At 38.6% G+C, this 23,373-nt stretch overlaps 1 protein-coding gene across 2 annotated transcripts in view; it reads right to left on the bottom strand.

Annotated features, from left to right (window-relative positions):
• Positions 1-23,373, bottom strand: part of CDC42SE2 (CDC42 small effector 2) — a 124,737-nt gene that overhangs the window by 21,940 nt on the left and 79,424 nt on the right. For both annotated transcript variants that reach the window (XM_003259920.4, XM_004087438.3), the window contains exon 3: positions 13,604-13,945. In XM_003259920.4, the coding sequence (XP_003259968.1) occupies positions 13,604-13,657 (54 nt within the window). In that variant the 5' untranslated portion in view covers positions 13,658-13,945. The remainder of the gene's footprint in view (positions 1-13,603; positions 13,946-23,373) is intronic.

The raw sequence follows: 23,373 nt of genomic DNA, 5'->3' as shown, positions 1-23,373 counted from the left end.
CAAATCAAACGAGAACAAAATATTGCTGGTAAGAGACCAGCTCTGTAAGATTTGATGGTCATGTTCATTTCAAATAGAAATGTACTTGAAAATAACCAATGGGGATAAAAACAAAATTTTAAAAGCCCATTACTTAAAATGAGAGGAAATTGCAATTTATCAACTCAACATCCATAATAAGAGCACTCACTGTATGCCATGCACTCTGCTAAGCACTTTACATAAATTATCTTAATATATTTTAATCCACTACCTATCTTGAATCCTATGAGATAGGTGTCATTATTCTCATTTGCAGAGATTCAATTAATCTGCCCAAGGTCAAACAGTAAATAAATAAGTACTGGCTCTGGAATTTAAATCCAGATCTGTCTGACCTTTTTTTTTTGAGATGGAGTCTCGCTCTGTCGCCCAGGCAGGAAGGAGTGCAGTGGCACGATCTCGGCTCACTGCAACCTCCACCTCCCAGGTTCAAGCAATTCTCCTGCCTCAGCGCCTCCCAAGTAGCTGGGACTACAGGTGCATGCCACCACGCCCAGCTAATTATTTAATTTTTAGTAGAGACGGGGTTTTACTGTGTTAGCCAGGATGGTCTTTATCTCCTGACCTTGTGATCCGCCCAGATCCGCCCACCTCGGCCTCCCAAAGTGCTGGGATTACAGGCGTGAGCCACCGTGCCCAGCCTTTCTGACCAACTCTAACAGAGAACCAGCCCTCATATGAAAAGGGGAAAAACTTGTTTGGTTTTTAAGAACCTTGGGGTTCTTAAAAATATGATCACTTCCTATAGCTAAGTACTCATGAAAGCACATTTGCCTTAGGTTTCTTACAAATTTTATCTGTCATACGGTAGGCCAAAAAAATGGCATTGAGTAATATCTTTTTTTTTTGCTTAAAGTAGAGGAGATTCTGTTTACTTATCCCAAATGACCCACAGACAGACAACACTATCTTCAGTATCTTAATGACTTTTGAATATATGCATATGTACATAACAGGGACATGCATAAGTATTTGTTCATGTTAAGATCCCAATGAAGACATCACCCAACTGTTACCCAGGTAGACACTGCAAAGAACAAATTAAACCAAAACCAAACCAAAACAAACAGTGATAGGGGATAAGGGGGGAAAATGAAGAAATTAAAATGATAGACATGTTTCTCATTAAGTTAATATATATAAAAGCATTTGAACTAAGACAGTCTGTAAAAATGGCAGATAATAATTAACACTTGGTAGCAAGAAACGCTTTCTGAAATACTGAAACACTGCTTGTTTCACTGTAACTTATCACCTAGTGCTGTATCTACATAGTCACATAATTCAACTTTATATCCAGCATGGGTGTTCCCTTCTATTTGGGTAAAATTTACTGAAATATACTAGACAGAAAACTGGTCTTAAAATGCAAAAGGCTCTGCCACTAATTCACTGATCTTAACTTAGTTTACTAATTAACTTCTTAGTATAGTTTCCAAATCCGCAAGCACAAATGCCCACATGCATTTGACTACGTTTGCCTATGGTGTCTCCAAGATCTAAAATTTTAAGATTGTATGAAAGTTATTTTCATTTCACAAAAGAAAACAAAATCACATATAAAACAAACAATATCCCATCTGCTAAAACAAGAATGTAAGCATAACATCTTTTCAAGAAACTGTAAGAAAGTTCAGTAGACAAAAGTAGATGGAACATAAATACCAGAAATCTCTAAGAACCAGAAGAATTTTTACTATATGCAAGAGTGGTAAGAGATCAGACCAAACTTTAGGGTACTCAGTACTTTAAACAGAGAACTGAGATCTGACCTAGAATTTGTCTTGCATGAGAACTGCTAATAAAATGTATCTGTAATATTTCCTACTCAATATGAACAAGTTTGAGAGAAGGATGAAAAACTGAATGGTTTATACCATCTGTTTACATCACAGATGAACAGATTCTTAAAAAGTGCTTCTAAAAATGTTCAATATATTATAAACATCATAAATACCAGCCCCAGATAGTTATTAAAATACCACTGTATTATTAAATCCCAGATAATTACTTAACTTCTAACTTCCCTTTAGTCACAGATACGTATCAGCAAAAACATTTCATTTTTCTACAACAATGCACTACCTAGTCTTAACCTACTACTGATTTGAAAAATAATGCAATTTTGAGTTCCTTACCAGTATTCCTTTCTTTCCTATTTGTATACATCAAGGCCACGTGAAATCAGAACCCAATCCTAACTCTAGACAGACAAAGGCTTAATCCCCTTCATTCTTGTTGTGTCTAGGCTTATAAACCCCAAAAGTCACTTTAAAAAAGAAAAATTTCATGCTATTGGTGTTTAGAAGCAACTCTTTAGCCATTTTAATAATTAGCCACCTCATGAAAAGATGGAGATTTGCACATCATTTACACAATAACAATTTGTAATTAAAGGCTACATTTTCTAAATAAATATAGTTTCACAGATACAGTCAGATGACTATCAAACAACTAAAGAAATGTTTGACCAGGCTAAGTCGCTCATGCCTGTAATCCCAGCACTTTGGGAGGCTGAGGCAGGAGGATCACTTGCGGCCGAGGAGCCTGAGACCAGCCTGGGCAACAAAGCAAGACCCTGTCTCTGCTGGGGAGAAAAAAAAAAAAAAAGGTAAAATAAATGTTTCAATATTCATACTGAAAGAAAGAAATCTTCCAGTTAAGAGGAACACATAGTGATTCCACTTAACGTTGCCTATTAGATGAGGCAAAATGATATTTTCCAATCGGCATATAGAAAAAAAAATTGATGCTTATTTGCTATATGTATTTTAAAAATTATTTAACCATAAGTTTCTTTTCTCTTCATAAATTTTTCCCGAGTTTTTCTTTTCCTTTACATGGTAATTATTTTTGTCATAACAACAATAATAAAATACTTTTTCTGAACTCCAGAGCCCCATGCTCTGACTACTATAATCAATGGTCTACAACATGGAATGTGCTCACCCAAAGGGGGCACATAAAATGATCTGTTGGAATGTGGGAGGAAAATACTAGACCTTCTCTTTATTTTTCATCTCTTTTAAAAAAATTAAGGTCTAATAATAAGTCATATATAGGCTGACATGGATGCGTGTTGGCTACTGACTACACTTGTTTCTGTAAGAGTTACTAGAAACAGAATAAGCAGAAAGCACTGAATTAAATTAGTGCTTAACCATACTTGAAATTAAACATAAAAACAAAGATGTTGTCTTATAAAGTCACTTTAATCTGCTTCAGTTTATCTAAATGTGTCTTTTTCTGTACTCTGAAATAACTAGTCTTACACTGTAACAGAAATGGAATATGCTGATGACAAAGGGTGTGGGAGTGTGGAACTGGGGTTACTTCAATAAATCTCTGATTTGTGCATAATCCTGAAGCTCACAACCTATTAATAAGTCAGAGTTGCTGTTCACTCTCATATTAAAATGCAAAACAATACAAGGCTAACCTTCAAAGAACTGTTACTACATTCTTCCCCCACTGATAAAAATTTTAAAGTCTGAAAATACCATGTGTTGAAGAGGATATGGCACAATGGAACACTCAAACAGCTGGTGGGAATGTCAGATGGTAACATCAAGTCTAAAAGAATTTGCTTTTGTTTGGTAAAGGTAACTTCCTTAGTTGTTAGACCCAATAATGTCACTCCTAGGTACATAACCCTAGGAAAATTTGTGCACATGCTACCAGGCTACACATACACAAATGCACAAAAGAGCATTGTGTGTAATAGTCCCGTATTAGGTTTATCAAAAGAACTGTAATGGAAAAATCTATTATGGTACAGCCAAACAAGAAAACGTTAAAGAAAAATGAACATAAAATTTAGCTATCTGCAACATTATGAATCAATCTTATACCATTGGATTAAAGAAGAAAACACAAAGGATTACAACCAGTAATGACTCCATTTAAAGTTAAAACACGCAAACTAAATTATATTGTTTAGGGATACATATATAGGTGGTAAAATCATAAAACACAACAAGGAAGTGATTACCATAAAAATCAGGACAGCAGTTCCTCCAGGTGTTGGAACAGGCATGTGTGTAATTGGAAAGGACACAAGGAGGATTCTGGGGTGCTGGCAACGTCCTATTTCTTAACGAGTAATATGTGCTTCATAATATATTTGTTTCATAACTTTTATAATGTACATTTATATGTAAAATAAATCCTTTCAAATTATTAATTTTTGGTATTATAATGGTATTGTGGTTATGTTAAATAAGAGTCCTTATCTTTTAGGGATACTGAAATATTTATGGACAAAATGATATAATGTCTCAGATTTGGCTTCAAAATAATAGAGGAAAGGATAAAGTGGATGGAATGAGGTGAAGATTAGACAAGAATTAAAGCTGTTGAAGCTGAGAGATGGGTACACGGGGCTCATTATACTATTGTCTACTTCTGAATATGTTTAAAAACATAAGTTTAAAAAAGGCTTTATGGGAATAGCTTAAAAATGAAGACACACCAGTTTCACAAATGGGCATTATATAGCGATTCAATACAGTCTAATCCAAATCCCAACAGGCCTTATGGAAAACCTGATAAACTAATTTTAAAACTGATATGTAACAGTGAAGGACTAAGACTGGCCAAAACACGACAAAAGGTGAACAAGATGTGCCCTCCCAGATATCAAAACAATATTAATGCAAACTCTAGAAGACACTGTGTATCATCGTATATTGGCACCAGGATAAACAAATAGTGAAACAGAATGTAGAGTCTGACTCATGCATGTAGGGAAGGCTGATAATGTACACTGCATACCAGTGGGGAGGGAAAAGACTTTTTTTTTTCTTTTTTTTTTGAGACAGAGTCTGGCTCTGTCGCCCAGGCTGGAGTGCAGTGGCGCAATCTCAGCTCACTGCAAGCTCCGCCTCCCGGGTTCATGCCATTCTCCTGCCTCAGCCTCCCAAGTAGCTGGGACTACAGGTGCCCGCCACCACGCCCAGCTTTTTTTTTTTGTATTTTTAGTAGAGACGGGATTTCACCATGTTAGCCAGGACGGTCTCAATCTCCTGACCTCGTGATCTGCCCACCTCGGCCTCCCAAACTGCTGGGATTACAGGCGTGAGCCACCGCGCGTGTCCGGGAAAGACTTCTTATGAAGTCGTTGTGGGACACAGGGCTCCCCATATGGAAAATAAATATAATTAAATCCCTTCTTCAAAAATCAACTCCAGGCTTCTATGTAAAAGGCAAAATTATTCCACTTTTATAGGGAAATTTGGGTGAATTATCCTTATGAATGAGAGGTAATAAAAAATTCTTAAGCACAAAAATGTAAGCCAAAAAAGGTACTTTGTTAAATCACACATAACCAACAAAGAATTTGTATTCAGAACGTAAGAGGGAAGTCTATGAATAAATAAGAAATTTTAAAAATGTACAAAAGACATGAACAGGCAGGTCTTTCACACAAGAGGAAACCATACTGAGCAACAAGCACATGAAGAAGTGCTTTGCTTAACCTCACTAGCAATCAGAAAAGAACAATACCATGAAATCCCACCTTACCCATCAGACTGACAAAAATTAAAAAGTGAAAAAACAAGCATTAATGAAGATGTTGTGAAACCGAAACTATACCACATTACTGTGGGAGCAGTTATCCCTTTGCAAAATAATTTGTCACTATCTTGTGAAATTGATCATGCCCACACCCCACAATTCAGTATTTCTACTTTTAGATATATATGCTACAGAAACAAGTATACTCAAAGTCATGTATATACTGAGATATGTACAAGAATTTACAGCATAGTTTGTAACAGAAAAAAACTTAAAACTAGAAACTACTCAAATGTCCACCAACAGATCATTTGTATTGGGTAGGAGTTTATATCTGTTTGTTGTTGTGCATCATTACAGGATATACACACACACACACACTCACGTATATATACTTGATATGTATATTTTGACCTGTAATAAATATGTAAAATATAAAATTATATATATAATATACATATATTATATTATATATATATTATATATATAATATACATATATAATTTATATATATATTATATATATAATATATGTATATTATATATTTGTTTTTTTGAGACAGGGTTTCACTCTGTTGCCCAGGCTAGAGTGCAGGGATCCTGGCTCACTACAGCTTCAACCTCCTAGCTCAAGCAATCCTCCTACCTCAGCCTCCTGAGTAACTGGGACTACAGACACACACTACCACGTACACAGCTAATTTTTAAAATTTTTTGTAGAGACAAGGTCCTACAATGTTACAGCCCAGGCTGGTCTCGAACTCCTAGGCTCCAGCACTGCTCCTGCCTCAGCCTCCCAAAGTGTTGGGATTACAGGTGCCAAGTCACTGCACCTGGCCTGTTTTATATTTTTTGTATCAAATATATTACAGTTTGAAAGAAGATTTAATTTTTCTTTTAAAGACTAGTTATTATTTATTACTTTTGCTGATGTCACATTTTAAGTAACTAAAAAATGCAACAACCACATGGTTTACAAAGAAATGGCTTGCTTCATCTTGAGGTATGTAGTAAAAAAAAAAAAAAAAAAAAAAAAAAACTCCAATCTGAACTGAATAAAGATCAACTCCATTCTGAACCAAAAAACATTAAAGCAAAATTTCTTCTCTGACATTTACAAACTTATAAAAGCATTATACTTTCAAAACATAAATAGCTTTCTACTGCCTTCTTATCCCTTTTCCCCATCTTGAACTCACACTGAATGCTATGGACACTAGCTTACCAACAGTTCCTAATTGGTTAAGGGCACAGAAAACAGTACTGGAACACCAGAACCTGTCTGTTCCACGGTTTTGAAAACAGCCTTTCTAGTTTGTTTTCAAGTACATATAGACAAATTCGAACTATCTCCACAGTTATATTAAAGGAGGTGAAGAGGTACAATGTACAGTGAATACCATCCACTACATTCCAAAGTGACTATCTACAAGAAAATAGAATAGTCAGTCCTAAGGCAGGGGAGGTAGTTCCAGTATACTAGTCTTTAGGATTTTCTAGGTTTAGTAGTACAGTTAAAACATTTCAATCAGTCTTCTATGATGTTTTTCTAAAAAGTAGGGTTATTTTTCATTTCTCAACTGATAAGGCTAATTTTCTTCTCTTTATTTTTTAGACAGAATTTTGCTCTGTCTCTAGGATGGAGTGCAGTGGCGCGATCTCCACTCATTGCAAGCTCCGCCTCCTGGGTTCACACCATTCTCCTGCCTCAGCCTCCCGAGTAGCTGGGACTATAGGCGCCCGCCACCAGACCCGGCTAATTTTTTGTATTTTCAGTAGAGACGGGGTTTCACCGCATTAGCCAGGATGGTCTCAATCTTCTGACCTCGTGATCCGCCCGCCTTGGCCTCCCAAAGTGCTGGGGATACAGGTGTGAGCCACCACGCCAGGCCCTGATAAGGCTAATTTTCTTCTTTTATTAAGTAAATTCATTTAGTTTAAGCATTTTGAGATGACTATGGTTTTATAATGTGATTGTGTGAAATTAAATCAGGAACATGCACATTTCAGAAAAAGGAAAAAAAATGACACCTTTACTACACTCATACCTAATTTAGGGTGTAAAATGTGGTTCCTGAAAATGGAAGTTCTATACAAATCTGTGCCATATGAGGTTATTATTGCATAGTGGCTATGGAGATCCACCATATTTGAGCAATCACATTTCTGTTTACATAAATTCCCTCATGGAGTACCCTCAGCTAGAGTTTCCTCTAGCCACCTTTCATGGAATTGTTGGTTCATCCTCTGAGGCTACAGTAGTAACTTTGATGTTGTCTTTTTTCTTTTCTTTTTTTTTGAGACAGAGTCTCACTCTGTGGGCCAGGCCAGGCTGGAGTGCAGTGGCACGATCTCGGCTCACTGCAATCCTCCGCCTCCCAGTCTCAAACAATTCTCCTGCCTCAGCCTCCCGAGTAGCTGGGATTACAGGCATGCGACACCACGCCTGGCTATTTTTTGTATTTTTAGTAGAGACAGGGTTTCACCATGTTGGCCAGGCTGGTCTCGAACTCCTGACCTCAGGTAATCAGCCCGCCTCGGCCTCCCAAAGTGCTGGGATTACAGGCGTGAGCCACTGCACCTGGCCTAACTTTGATGTTTTCTAAAATGTCTAAGGTCTTACAGAAATCCTTAGCTGTCTAACTGATCTATCCCCACTCCGTTTCCTCAACCACTTCTCTTGAGCAACCTTGAACCATCTAAACACTAAGCACGCTGCACTCCCTTTGTTTCACTGTGGTAAGTCCAGCACCATCACTTGCACATATCCTCATGCCCCCACCCCGACTATTATAGGTTAAAACTATACATCAGAACAACAACAAATGGCAGAAAGAAAAGCCACAAAGGGAATAAGCAACCTTATTGCACAGCATATTCCAGACTCAACTCCAGACAGCTGAGGAGGCTAAATGTGCATGAAGGAGTGAGGTGGCTCACTGGGCTACAGTGTGCAGTATGGTTTGTCAGTGCTCTCTGTCTGAGCATACAATAAGTCAAACCACTAGAAAAAATAGCTATGTTCTTCCACATACTTTGGCTTTTTGCTCTAAACCATTCAATGATTTCCTACTTCACAAAGAATAAAAACCAGTCTTTTCATGACCTGGAAGACCAAACATGAACTGGCCCTTGGTTACCTCTTAGACCTCATTCCCACCACTGGCCCCATGCCTCACAGCCACTCTGCCTTCTCTGATGTTCCACCCACACACCCAACCTTGCACTTACTACTCTAAGTGCTTTGCCCTAGGTATTTGTGTACTTTACTCCCTTAAACTCGTGCCTATATAGCACTTAATGAGAGGCCTTCCCTGAACACACTATTTAAATTAATATCCCCATTTCCCCAACGTCATCCTCTTTTTTCTTGCTTTCTTTTTCCACAGTGCACTTATCACCACCTGATATCATGCATACTTATTTGTACAGTAAATATGTCCTCCACTAAAGTGAGAGAGACGATGGTAGAGATGACATCTGTTGTATTCACTGTTACCTCACCACTACCTGGCTCACTGTAGAAATACCAGAGTGTTATTGTTACAAATGTACTGTAACTGCATACATGTCCAAAATAACACATTCCAAGGCCAGGTGTGGTGGCTCATGCCTGCAATTCCCAGCACTTTCAAAGGCTGAGGCAGGAGGATCATTTGAGGTCAGGAGTTCAACATCTGCCTGGCCAACAACGTGAAACTCCATCTCTACTAAAATATAAAAATTGACTGGGTGTGGTGGCACATGCCTGTAGTCCCAGCTACTTGGGAGGCTGAGGCAGGAGAATTGTTTGAACCTAGGAGGCGGAGGTTGCAGTGAGCTGAGATCGCACCACTGCACTCCAGCTTGGGAGACAGAGTGAGACTCCTTCTCAAAGAAAAAAAAAAAAAAGAAGAGTAAGAGAAAAAAAAAGGCTGAGCGAGGTGGCTCACACCTGTAATCACAGCACTGTGGAAGGTTGAGGCAGGTGGATCACTTGAGGTCAGGAGTTCGAGACCAGCCTGGCTAACATGGCGAAACCCTATCTCTACTAAAACTACAAAAATTAGCTGGGCATGGTGGAGGGTGCCTGTAATTCCAGCTACTCAGGATGCTGAGGCAGGAGAATTGCTTAAACCCGGGAGGCAGAGGTTGCAGTGAGCCAAGATCGCACCATTGCACTCTAGCCTAGGCGACAAGAGCAAAACTCCGTCTCAAAACAAACAAAAACAAAATAACACATTCCAGATACAAGTAGCATTACAAAAACTCAGTTCTATGTGGGAAACCATTAGATGGGAAGGCAAATAATATGAATAGAAAAGTGGCTTTTTTTTTCCCTGTAAATCAGGGTTCCTTGTTTTTTAAAACTACCTTAGAAGCTGACCAGTATTCTGATGCTCAGTAAGTTGGTGAAGAATTCACTACAGTTCTGTCAACAGCTAACAAATCTTTTCTTTTTTTTTTTTTCTGAGATGGAGTCTTGCCCTGTCACCAGGGTGGAGCACAGCTGCACAATGTCAGCTCACTGCAACCTCCACCTTGCGGGTTCAAGCAATTCACCTGCCTCAGCCTCCTGAGTGGCTAGGACTTCAGGCACATAACATCACACCGGCTAATTTTTTTTTTTTTTTTTTTTTTAGTACAGACAGGGTTTCACCATGTTGCCCAGGCTGGTCTCGAACTCCTGAGCTCAGGCAATCCACCTGCCTCGGCCTCCCAAAGTGCTAGGATTACAGGTGTGAGCCACTGCGCCCAGCCCTAACAAATCTTTTTAAAAAATTAAATTGCAGGGCAGCAACCATCCAATTAAAAATCTACAACCTTAGCTATATCTAGCAACAGCAACTACAGCAATAGCAACTACAGCATTACTAAGTTACTAAGTTTTGGAATACCACGGCTCAAAACATTGGGACTCTATTATACCCTGCATTGTACTATATTAAAATGAAGGAGTAGGAGGAGAAAAATGATTATTTTACTATACTCAGAAAAATGCATTCTATTTTCTTCCCAATATTGGGTTGTTCCTTTTTCACACATGGAATGTGCAAGAGCAGGGGGTGATAGGGAACAAGTGGGAGAGTTGGCATGCAGCACTTTATTTCAGTAAATATTTTAGAAAACTTTAGCAGATGACCAAGCAGCTTTAAGATAAGGCAGTCTTGATATTGTTTAGAATACCAAGGATATGTCTTTGCATAATGTAAAGAAACAAAAATTATTAGTGATTCTTTACATCTGTTTCCTGATGCCAACAAGCAAGCTATTCCTCCATTATGGTGACCACAAAGCCCCATTAAGTTTTATATAATTTTTCTCAGGAATCAAAAAGGTAAGAAATCAGATGTCCATGGAATTTTTATGGAATACTTCACATAAGTATGTATTCATTAAACAATAACAAACAACTAACATATTAAATGTTGTACTGATACGGGAGTGCTGGGAAGGGAAGAGTGTGGTCCCTTTAAATGATATGGGAGTGGGGACAGGGAAGTGCTGGGTAGAGAAAGGCAGGTCCCTGGCTAGGGCTCCACCCCCACGGACAAACATAGGTGAGGACAGGCACTCCTGCTTTCAGGCCCAAATGTTGCATTTTCCAAGACCACCCTGGCCCACCGTGCCCCCATCCTGGGCCTATAAAAACCCAAGACCCTAGCAGGCAGACACGTAGGCAGCCAAACGTCGAGAGGAGCACATCAGCGGAAGAAGACAGAAGCAGCTAGACAGTGAAAAGACGTTGAGGGAACACGCCTGCAGAAGAGCACACCAACAGACACCAGCATGCCAGCAGGCCATCAACTGGCTGGACAAGGCGGAGTTTGGCCGGAGCAGTTAAAGGAGAGCTGGGGCCACCGAGCAGCCCAGCTCCGGGGGAAACCATCTCCTTTCTGGCTCCCTCATCGATGGAGAGCTACTTCCACTCAATAAAACTTTGCACTCCTTCTCCAAGCCCACGTGTGATCCGAATGTTCCAGTACACCAAAGCAAGAACCCAGGATACAGAAAGCCTTCTGTCCTTGTGACAATGTAGAGGGTCTAACTGAGCTGGTTAACACAAGGCAAACTAAAAAAGCACCCTGTAACACACGCCTTCTGGCACTTCAGCTATAAAGATTAATCCCTAGACATTGGCGTGGGGTCAGAACCCCACAGCTCCCCGTCTGTATGCTCCCCTAGAAGTTTGAGCAGCAGGGCACTGAAGAAGCGAGCCACACCCCCATCGCATGGCTTCTAGGGGGACAAGGGAACTTTTCCTGTTTCAGTATGAGAGAAACTCAAGTTGCAAATCCTCTGTGTAGCAGAAAATGTATTTCTGATGTCTTATAACTCCAGAGCCTTATGCTCCTGCCATTTAAATACCTAATCTGTGTCTTCCTATTTTAGCTATTGGTGAGTATACATTTATCATATATTGAAGAGAATTCACTTTATTTTATACCCTTTATTATATATCACGTCACTGCACTCCAGCCTGGGCAACAGAATGAGACTCCATCTCAAATAAATAAATAAATAAAATAAATTCAATGCAATCCTAAACAAACAAACAAACAAACAAAAAACTAAGATTTACATACGTATTATAAAATATCTCAAACAAGACAAAAATAAAGAAAAATATAATAAGAAAACATGTAACCACAATCCAGCTTTTAAAAAAGACATCACCAATAGAGTTAGAAAAGAAGAGCTAAGAAAAAATTTCCCCTATGACACAGCAAAACATACTAAGTAAGTAGAGCAATTAAAACAATATGGTAGGGCACAGTGGCTCATGCCTGTAATCCCAGCACTTTGGGAGGCCAAGGCAGGTGAATCACTTGAGATTGGGAGTTATGTGTACAATTATATTTTTTAAATTTAATCCTTATTTTTCCTCTTACGTTGTTACAAATATAAATAAAACAAAATATCAATTCATTTGTTCAGCCAGCCAACAATCAATCATGTATACCTACACTCTCCAAGATATTATATTTGATCCTGAAGATACAAAGTTAACATGGTGAAAACCCATAAATAATTCAAAATGTTGTGGGAGAGACTGTAGAATAGTTATTTACTATGCAAAAGGTTCCATGCTATAATAGAAAAATAACTAAAGAGCTGTGGGAATACAGATGAGTATTATCTCATTCAGGGGAAAGCTGGGGAAATTTTTATATATGTAACAATTTATTTAGGCACCTTAAAAAATGAAAAGGAGGCCAGGCGCAGTGGCTCATGCCTGTAATCCCAGCACTTTGGGAGGCAGAGGCGGGTGGATCACCTGAGGTCAGGAGTTCGAGACCAGCCTGACCACATGGTGAAACCCTGTCTCTATTAATAAAGTACAAAATTAGCCAGGTGTGGTGGCACATGCCTGTAATCCCAGCTACTCAAGGGCTGAGGCAGGAGAATAACTTGAACCCGGGAGGCGGAAGTTGCAGTGAGCCGAGATCACACCATTGCACTCCAGACTGTCTTAATAAAAAACAGAACTTGGAGGCTGGAGGGCAGGATTTTGGTAGAGGTAGCAATATGTGCATATATTACAGGGCACAAAAACAAGGCATATACCAAGAAGTCAGTCAAGACCACTTACAAGCTATATGACTTTGGGCAAAAAACTGAACCTGTTTAAACTGAAAAATAAGGACAATGATATCTTCCTCAGAGGGTTGCTCTGAGGAAAATTAGATGGTAAGCTGAGGGGAATATGATGGCAATATGGCTGTCACATCTTCCACCCACTGACTTCCAAGGCTGATTTATCTGTTTTACCTCAGGCTACTGTCTCCTTTCTCTCTCACTATTCCTCCAGAAGCTATTTGACAGAAGAACACCTCCTCTCAGTCATGTATGATGAATGGTCTAGGAGAGTTCTTGGCATACAGCATTTACTTTAAAAACACTGTTTATTTTTAAACATATGTTCTGAGTTCCACTGAACTAGTTTCTGTGGTATTCTCTAGAAGTGCTTTGCAATTACTGCTAGGATTCCAACCCTCAGTTTGAGAACCAGTGGAAAGTTTAATAAGCACCCCACCTGATATGTCCACATACTTCATACTTACAGGCTGAGGCTGTTCTGCAATACAGCAGTTGAAACACAACCAGAATTCACTCATGCTTACAGTCCACAGTATAAATGAGCACCAATGAAGGTTCCAAATCTCAACTCAGGAAGTTCCACAAAATACGCTCCTCAATACGATGATGTCCAGTGACGCCAAGATGAAATTTTATTATTTCACCGTGTTTTTGTTCCTGGAAGTCAAGTATCTTACACAGTCAATTTAATAAAGAAAAATTTGGATTGTTTCCTTTCTTTGCTTCTGGTTCTACAGAGACTCCTTTCTGAACCACGAGGAAGGTATAAAAATTGTTGTCTTGACCCAGGGACTATAACAGATAGTCTAGGGAAAAAAAAGAAAAAGTAAAAAAAAGTTAAACTTTACTTATCCTTGAAAGCTTTTATTTCTTAAAATAAATATTACCCAAAAAAGTAAACACTGAAAAAAAATCAAGATTTTATCAAACTGATATTCATTCAACAAATTATTTTTTGAGTGTCAAGTTCTAGGTATAGTAGTAGTAAAAGTAGACAGAACTCTTTGCCTTCATGGGGCATCCCATTTTATGATTATAAAAGTATGGATTATTTTAATGAGTTTTTAAAAATCACTAATTAGAACATTATGACTGCCACATACAAGTTTCTAATTCCAAGAAGAAATAATGATCACCATTTTCATATAGGCTTCTTCAGTTGAGTCCTTTATTCTCACAGACAACTCAGACAGTAATTGACACAGCAATGAATTCTAAGGAGATAATCAAGCAGGTGCAGTTCATCAAAAACCACAAACAAACAAACTTATCACCTTATCCACTGGAATTAGAGCAGTACATGAAAAATGGGTAAAGGTTAAGTTAGGCTTTCTTCTGTGAATCGAGCTATTAGATCCCTACCACTCCCACCATCATTACTAGAACGCATGTTAGTCAAAATACTTTATGTCCCACCATGGCAAACCAAGCTGAGTCTATCAGAATCCTTGTCAGAGAATTTTCTATCTGCAGTTGGACAAAGAGTTAAACCTATTTTTTCTTTTTTTTTTTTTGAGACGGAGTCTCGCTCTGTCGCCCAGGCTGGAGTGCAGTGGCGCGATCTCAGCTCACTGCTAGCTCCACCTCCCGGGTTCACGCCATTCTCCTGCCTCAGCCTCTCTGAGTAGCTGGGACTACAGGCGCCCGCCACCACGCCCGGCTAATTTTTTGTATTTTTAGTAGAGACGGGGTTTCACCGTGGTCTCGATCTCCTGACCTCGTGATCCGCCCGCCTCGGCCTCCCAAAGTGCTGGGATTACAAGCGTGAGCCACCGCGCCCGGCTAAACCTATTTTTTCTTTCTGACTGCCAAGCTGTTGACTTTAAGGATGTCCTTAGTCAATAATATCCTATACCTCATGTGGAAGATGGTTTTGAGGTAATAATGCTGACAAGCAGAGGCAAACGAGAAGTGGGAAGTCAAGATGACATGAATCTCTGATTCTAGGCATCCCTAAGATCAGTTTCACCTGTGCAACATACGTTTGGTTTTGTAAGGCAACGTATCTCCCTCTTTAGCCTGAAGTTATGATGAAGTGGGTTTATATCACTTGCAGACTACTACAATAGTCAAGTGAAGATGTCCAATAGACAGTTTGATATACAGATCTGAAGCCAAGGAGAAGTTTTGCAATCATCAGATTATGACTAAAGCAATGAATGATCTCTAGGCAAAACAGTATCATGACAAGCAAAGTGTGCTCAACACAGTCCTCTGCCTAAGAACAGCATTTAAATCATAGGTAGAAAAAGAGAGGTCTACTAAGGAAGTTTGGGTGTTATCAGAATTAAAGAGGAAAATCCGTTAAATGTGGTGTCACTGGAGCCTGTTTCAAGGAGAAAGTGGAAGGCAGTATTAACTGCCACTGAAATAGGCAAGACCGAGGATTATTCCTTAGACTGTGCAGCAAACACAGTGTGGCCCTGGCAACAGCAGTTTCAGTAAAGTAGTGTGGGTAGAAATCAGATTACAGGAGGTTAAGTGAGTGAAAGGAAAGCAGCAGAGTCAACAAGTATAGACAATGTTTGCAAGAAAAATGGATATAAAGTTTAAAAAGTAGAGTGGTAGAATGAAGAAAAAGAGCCTTCCTTGAAATGAAAAGATCAAAGACTAAAGATGTATCAATTTGACTGTGTTCAAAGAGATGTTAACATTTTTGTCCCAAATGGCGAAATATAAATCACTTATTTGTAAATTCTGGAAAGAGACCTCATACATTTATAAGCTTTGCCAACTACAGATCAGTAACAACCACATTACAGGATCACAGAGTCCTGAACATTAACCGTGAAATTAAATTCCTCCCTTTTGCTTTTTCCAAAGCCATGACTCTAAACCTGGAACGACAGAAGTGACGGTAATTTTTGCAGCTGTACAGATGAAGATGTCATGTGAGGTTAAGGCACACATCCTCAGTGTCACAAATCTGTGTAGTATAACAAGGTATGAATTCAGGACCCTGATTCTACAGTCCAGAGGACAAGTCCTCTAACATACAGGAAAATGACATGTTAAGATTTAAGCACATGTCCAAGGAATATCAAAAGAAGCAAAAGTTTACATTTTTGCCATTAATTAAAATCCAGAACCTGGAATGTTTATTTAAGCAGAGATGAACATTCCTTATCTCACCCAAACTCTAAACCAAGGAAGTGGCAGTCTTTGGCCAATGAGTTGGGTAAATACTGTGAAGTTTTATAAGCTCAAAGAATAGTATCACTTATTTCCTCCATCCAATCCTCTTAGCAGGAATATAAGAGAAAAGGCTTAAATATACAGTCTCATGAACATTATTTCAGTGCTGCTATTTAACAAGTTTAATTTCACTCTGGATCAAAAATCTTGTCCATTAAGAAGCCTTTGTGAAATTAAAAAAAAAATTTTTTTTGAGGTAGGGTCTCACTGTGTTGCCCAGGCTGGAAGGCAGTGGCATGATCACAGCTCACTGCAGCCTTGACTTTCTGAGCTCAGGTGATCCTCCTGCCTCAGCCTCCCAAGTAGCTGGGACTACAGGTGTGTGCTGCCACACTTTGCTAATTTTTTATTTTGTGTAGAGACAGGGTCTCACTATCTCGCCCAGGCTGAGCTCAAACTGCTGAGCTCACACTTCAGCCTCCCAAAGTGCTGGGATTATAGACGTGAGCCACTGCACCTGGCCTAAAGTACAATTAACTTCTGTTGCTACATATTTCCATTTAGATGATGGATCTGCTAAAATATATTCTCAAACCAAGAAGATGTTTGCAATTCCATGGATTTTTATTTAAGTAAATATATGGATCTTAAAATGTTTCAGACATGCTTTGGAATGTGATATCAATACATCTTCTATCTTCTTGCTTTTCTAAACAAATTTCCTTTTTTTAGAACGGTTTTCTAAAGTATATATATGTAAAACATATTTACATATAAACACCTTCAAGGAAGCATTGAATTCTTCACAAAAAACTTCAACACTGCCACTAATAACTATACTAATAGTTACTTTCACTTCTTGAGCTGAAAGCTGCTTAAAACGTGACCATTTTAAAAACCTATACTTTTTGAAATCTTTAGATAACAAAAGGAGAGTCATTTTACAATAACATCAACATATAAACTTGGCTTTAAATACAGCTCAGCAAATTCCACACATAACTAAGGGGTCAGACTGGTCTACAGCACAAGAGAGTATTTTAACAACCTCATAGATTCATAAGACATGAGATTTTAGAAAGGGAAGGGACTTTTAAAGAGAACATCATGGAACCTGGTTATTAAATAGCTTATCCAAGGCCACTTAGCTAGTGAGCTTCCTTGAATTTACTTACAAATAAGACTGACATGAGGAGAAAAGTGCAACAGTAATTCTGTACTCAAAATATTATCCACTATCAGTTCCCCTCCTCCTCCTTTTTGCTACCTAAATCAAATGCTACAGATACCAGCTTCCTACCTGCATGAGTTTTCTTGCTGACAACTAAATGAAGTTAAATTCCAACACCCTACCTGCAATTTAATACAAATGCTTTTTAGGTCAACTTCCAAAGAAAAATAATAATGTTTTGATGTGAAAAACTGGACAGTGGAGCATGTCAGGTAACTAAGTTTTTTTTTTTTTAATCTAAAATATTTTAATTCAGTTCAGGTATTAAGTATGCTCAGTTTGTGTGAAACTGAATGAAAAATTCAGAATTTGGACTTTGAAATAGAAGATCTGTGACAGTTATAGCATTCATTTTTTAGAAATGTTCAGGCAAGTGACAAACTCTATCACTCTGTTCCCTCCCTCCCTCTCTCCCTCTCTTCTCTCTCTTCTCTTTCTCTCTTTCTTTTTTTGAGACAGAGTTTCAGCTCTGTTGACCAGGCTGCAGTGCAGTGGAGCAATCCTGGCGCACTGCAGCCTTGACCTCTCGCGTTCAAATGATCCTCCCACCTCAGCCTCCAAAGTAGCTGGGACTACAGGTACATGCCACTACATTTGGCTAACTTTTGAATTTTTTGTAGAGACAGGGTCTCACTATGTTGCCCAGGCTTACCCTCAGTTTTTTTAGTTATAAAATGAAATACTGCATTGCCATTTCACAGGTCTGAAATGAGGATTAAATTAGCTAACATATATGAAGGTACAGCGTATATTATAAAGAGCATACAGGTTGAATATCCCATTTCCTAAATGCTTGGGACCAGAAGTAATATAGATTTCACATTTTCTTGTAGTTTGAAATATTTGCATTATACTTATCCTACTGATAAGTCTGATAAATCTGAAATATGAAATCAAAAATGCTCCAGTGAACATTTCCTTAGACCATGTCAGCACTCAAAAAATTCTGGCTGGGCACAGTGGCTCACACCTATAGTCCCAACATTTGGGACAGCTGAAGCACGAGGATTGTGTGAAGCCAAGAGTTCGAGACTAGCCTAGGCAACATAGCAAGACCTCATCTCTACAAAACAATTTAATTTAATTTAAATTTTAACACTTTTTTTAAGTTTTGGACTTTGGAGCATTTCAGATTTCTCGATTTGGATGCTCAACCTGTATTGATATAAGATGCTTTTTTGTTACCAGAATTAAAATGGCAAAATAGCATTATTCTGCTATAGCAAAAACAGGTAATTTGCTGTAAACTTTGAAGAAACAGCCTAAAATCTATCTAGAAAAAAAATGAAGAAAATGAAAAAAGGTGAATTATGGTTTTATACAAAACAACATCAACGACAGCTTCAGGCAACACAGATGATTCTCACATGGCGAGAGAAGAAACATGACACAATATACATGGAATGATTTCTTTTCTGTGAATTTCAAAAACAATTTAAACTATTTTGTTTAGAGACGCATACATAAGCATAAAATTAAAGCAAGGAAACAAAGTCAGGAGAATGGTTACCTGTAGGCCTGAGGGCAGGGATTACAAATAGGAAGAGGTGCTTATGGGCTCCTGGAATGCTGACAGTGTTCCACTTCTTGACCTGGGTGGTAGCTACACAGGTATTTGCTTTATAATTATTTGTTAAATAATACATGTATCCACTATGCAATTTTATTTTATTTTATTTTTTTTGAGACAGGGTCTTGCTTTGCTGCCCAGGCTAGAGTGCAGTGTTGCAATCTCGGCTCACTACAACCTCTGCCTCCCAGACTCAAACCATCCTCCTACCTTAACCTTCCAAGTAGCTGGGACTACAGGTGTGCACCACCATGCCCAGCTAATTTTTAAATTTTTTGTAGAGACAAGGTCTCACTATGTTGCCCAGGCTGGTCTCAAACTCCTCGGCTCAAGCAATCTGCCTGTCTCCTCCTCCCAAAATGCTGGGATTAGAGGCATGAGCCACAGTGCCTGGCCACTATGCAATTTCTATGTATTTTTAAACGATAATTTTTTTTTTAAGACAGAGTTTTGCTCTGTCACGGAGGCCGGAGTGCAGTGGCGCAATCTCAGCTCACTGCAACTTCAGCCTCCCAGGTTCAAACAATTCTCATGCCTTAGCCTCCTGAGTAGCTGTGACTACAGGCGCCCACCACCACGCCCAGCTAATTTTTGTATTTTTTTTAGTAGACATGGGATTTCACCATGTTGGCTAGGCTGGTCTCAAACGCCTGACCTCAAGTGATCTGCTGACCTCGGCCTCCCTAAATGCTGGGATTACAGGCATGAGCCACCATGCTTGGCCTTAAATGATAAAAATTTAAATGAAATGGGAATTTAAAAAGTAGGCCGGGCATGATGGCTCAGACCTATAATCCCAGCACTTTGGGAGGCTAAAGTGGGAGGATTACATGAGGCCAGGAGTTCAAGACCAGCATGGCCAACGCAGCAAAACCCTGTCCCTACTAAAAATACAAAAATTATCTGGGCGTGGTGGCATGCACCTGTAATCCCAGCTACTCAGGTGGCTGAGGCATAAGACTTGCTTGAACTTAGGAGGTGGAGGTTGCAGTGAGCCAAGATCATGCCACTGCACTCCAGCCTGGGCAACAGAACAAGACTCTGTCTCCAAAAAAAAAAAAAAAAAAAAAAGTATTAATAAATACTGGGCCAGGCTTGGTGATTCACGCCTGTAATCCTAGCATTCTGGGATGCTGAGGCACAAGGATTGCTTGAGACCAGGAGTTCAAGACCAACCTAGACAACATGACAAAATTCCGTAACTACAAAAGCATTTTAAAAATTAGGCGGGTGTGGTGGCAAGCACTTGTGGTATCAGCTACTTGGAAGGCTGAGTTTGGAAGATCACTAGAGCCCAGGAAGTTGAGGCTGCAGTACACCAAGATGCGCCACTGCAGTAAAGCCTGGGCAAAAGAGTGAGACCCTGTCTCAAAAAAAAACTAACATGAGCAGTTGATAATAATGAACTGAGGAAGATCAGAAGTGGAAATGCAAAACACAGAATCAAGTACGAGTGAATACCCTTGCTAGAGACGGGAAGAACTGGTAAAATTACCGGGGAAGGGGGTCTGAAGTTCCATCAGATGCCAAAGAGGTTTCTGTCAGAAATGCAAACATTAATCAATGACCAAATATAAATTATCAATAAAGCTTATTCATAGCTGTAGCAGCACTAAATCTGTCTCAAACTATCTGAAACAGCTGATACTCACGTGTGGTACAACACCCTTTTGAAAAAAATTAACTTATTTTAAGATGATCTTTCAAACTATGTATTTATCACACAGCTACTTCTCTGTGGTTAAAGTCCAAACCATTGTTCCCTGAACTCAGTTATAAAAGACTGAGGTAGGGATGCACATATAATTATCAAAATATGAGGGTTAATTTTTTCCTTATCTTTAAAATGACTGATTATAGATTAGACTGTCCTATAGTTTCATGTAACTATAATTATACAGCATGCACTCTTTTCCACATCTGGCTTCTTTCATTCAGCATGTTTTTAAGATTCATCTATGTTGTCTCTATCAGTAAGTTATTTTTTATTGCTAAGTAGATTTCCATTACATGGATATTATACAATTTGTTTATCTACCCATCTTTTGATGGATATTAATGTTTTTCCAGCTTTTTGGCTATTAAAAATAAAGCTGTTATGATTATGAACATCTGTATACAGAAGGGTTTTTGTGAGGAGGGGTGAAGGTGGTTAATTTAAAAAAAAAAGCATTAAAAAAAAAAAGAAGTGTTTGTGTGAAAAGAAGTTTTTCTCTCTCCTGGGTAAATACCTAGGAGTGGAAATGCTGGTTAACATACTAAGTATGATTTTAACTTTATTAAGAAACTACCCACCAGTTTTCTAAATCAGTTTTACCACTTTGCATTCCTGCCAGCAATGTATAAGAGTTCCAGTTATTCCTTATCCTACCAACTCTTTGTACTATCAATCTTTTTAATTCTACTCATCCTAGTGGGTGTACAGTAGTATCTTGCTGTGGTTTAAATTTGCACTTTTCTGATAACTGGTGATATTAAGTCTTTTCATGTGCTCCTTGGCCATTCATGTATTTTCTTTGGGTAAATATGTTCCAACCTTTTGCCCATTTGTAAATTCAGTCATCTTACTATGTTCTTCATATATTCTAGGCCAATCCTTTCTCCAATATATGCACAGTGAATATTTTGTCCTGGTCTTTGTCTTCCGAACAACATCTTTCAGAGAGTTTAAGTTTTTAACTTTGCTAATGTCTTATGCATAAGTTTTATCTCTTAGGATTTGTGCTTTTTGGGTTCTAAAATTTTTTTCACATATCCCAAAGTTGCAAAGATAATCTGTCTCTTTTTCAAGACCTTTTAGCTTTTATTTTTAAATCTATAATGTTTTAATTAAATTTTATTTTTTGACAGTATAAAGGCCATTTTTTTAAAAAGTATGGATATCCAGTTGTTCTAGTTCATTTGCTGAAGATATCCTTTTCTTATCAGATTAATTTAGCACCTTTATTGAAAATCAGGGCTGAGGCCGGGCACGGTGGCTCACGCCTGTAATCCCAACACTTTGGGAGGCCAAGGTGGGCGGATCACAAGGTCAGGAGATCGAGACCATCCTGGCTAACATGGTGAAACCCCATCTCTACTAAAAATACAAAAAATTTGCCAGGCGTGGTGGCGGGCGCCTGTAGTCCCAGCTACTCCAGAGGCTGAGGCAGGAGAATGGCGTGAACCCGGGAGGCAGAGCTTGCAGTGAGCCGAGATCGAGCCACTGTACTCCAGCCTGGGCGACAGAGTGAGACTCCATCTCAGAAAAAAAAAAAGAAAATCAGGGCTGAGCTTGGTGGTTCACACCTATAATCTCACCACTTGGGGAGACCAAGGAGGGTGGATTGCTGGAGCTCAGGAGTTCAAGACCAGCCTAGGCAACTGGGCAGCAAAGTCCTGTCTCTACAAAAACTACAAAAATTAGCTGGGCATGGTTGCACACACCTGTAGTCCCAGTTACTTGGAGGGGCTGAGGCAGGAGGAACACTTCAGCCTGGGAGATTGAGGCTGCAGTGAGCCATGATTGTACCACTGCACTCCAGCCTGAGCGACAGAGTGAGACCTTCTTTAAAAAAAATAAAATAAAATCACTGCGTAACATTCAATCTACTTCTAAGCTGATTATTGTATTGCACTTGTCTATTTGTCAATCCAATGCCAGTACCACTATAATAAGACTTAGAAGTAAGGTAGTCATTTGTGTTCCAGTTATACTGTTTTTCAAAATTGCGTTTAATTTTCTAGGTCCTTTGCATTTTCATACACATTTTAGAATCAGCTTGTTAATTTCTACCCAAAAAAAAAAAAGGCTCCTGTGATTCTGATTGGGACTGCATTTATTCTAAGAATTACTTGAAGGAGAAATATATATATATATGTCAAATATATATATATGTCAAATATATATATGTAAGTCAAATATATATATATATATATATACACACACACACACACACACACACACACTAAATTTAGTTGTATCACTTTTAACTTTGTTTATACCGTTCATATCAGGGCATTAAAGCCTTATGTAGTCAAATGTCAATTTTCATAATAGATTAGTGGTTTTATTTTACTTAAGAAACCTTTCTTTATCTCAAGATTATGAACCAATCATCCCACTATAGTTCTGTTAAGTTTTACTTCTATAATTCAAATTGGACATTAATATTTTGTACGGTGTGGTTAGGTAATATTTCACAGCTTACTCAGGCCTTTTTTTTGTATTTTTATAAATTTAATAATATATGAAAATCATTATGAATTATACCACAGAAACTGCCAAGTAATTTAATTGTACACATGAGCGAGTAAAA

The sequence above is a fragment of the Nomascus leucogenys genome, chromosome 2 (genome assembly GCF_006542625.1).
Source record: "Nomascus leucogenys isolate Asia chromosome 2, Asia_NLE_v1, whole genome shotgun sequence".
Lineage (NCBI taxonomy): Eukaryota > Metazoa > Chordata > Mammalia > Primates > Hylobatidae > Nomascus > Nomascus leucogenys.
Note: the sequence above shows the minus strand (reverse complement) of the source record. Positions and strands in the feature narration are given on the sequence as shown.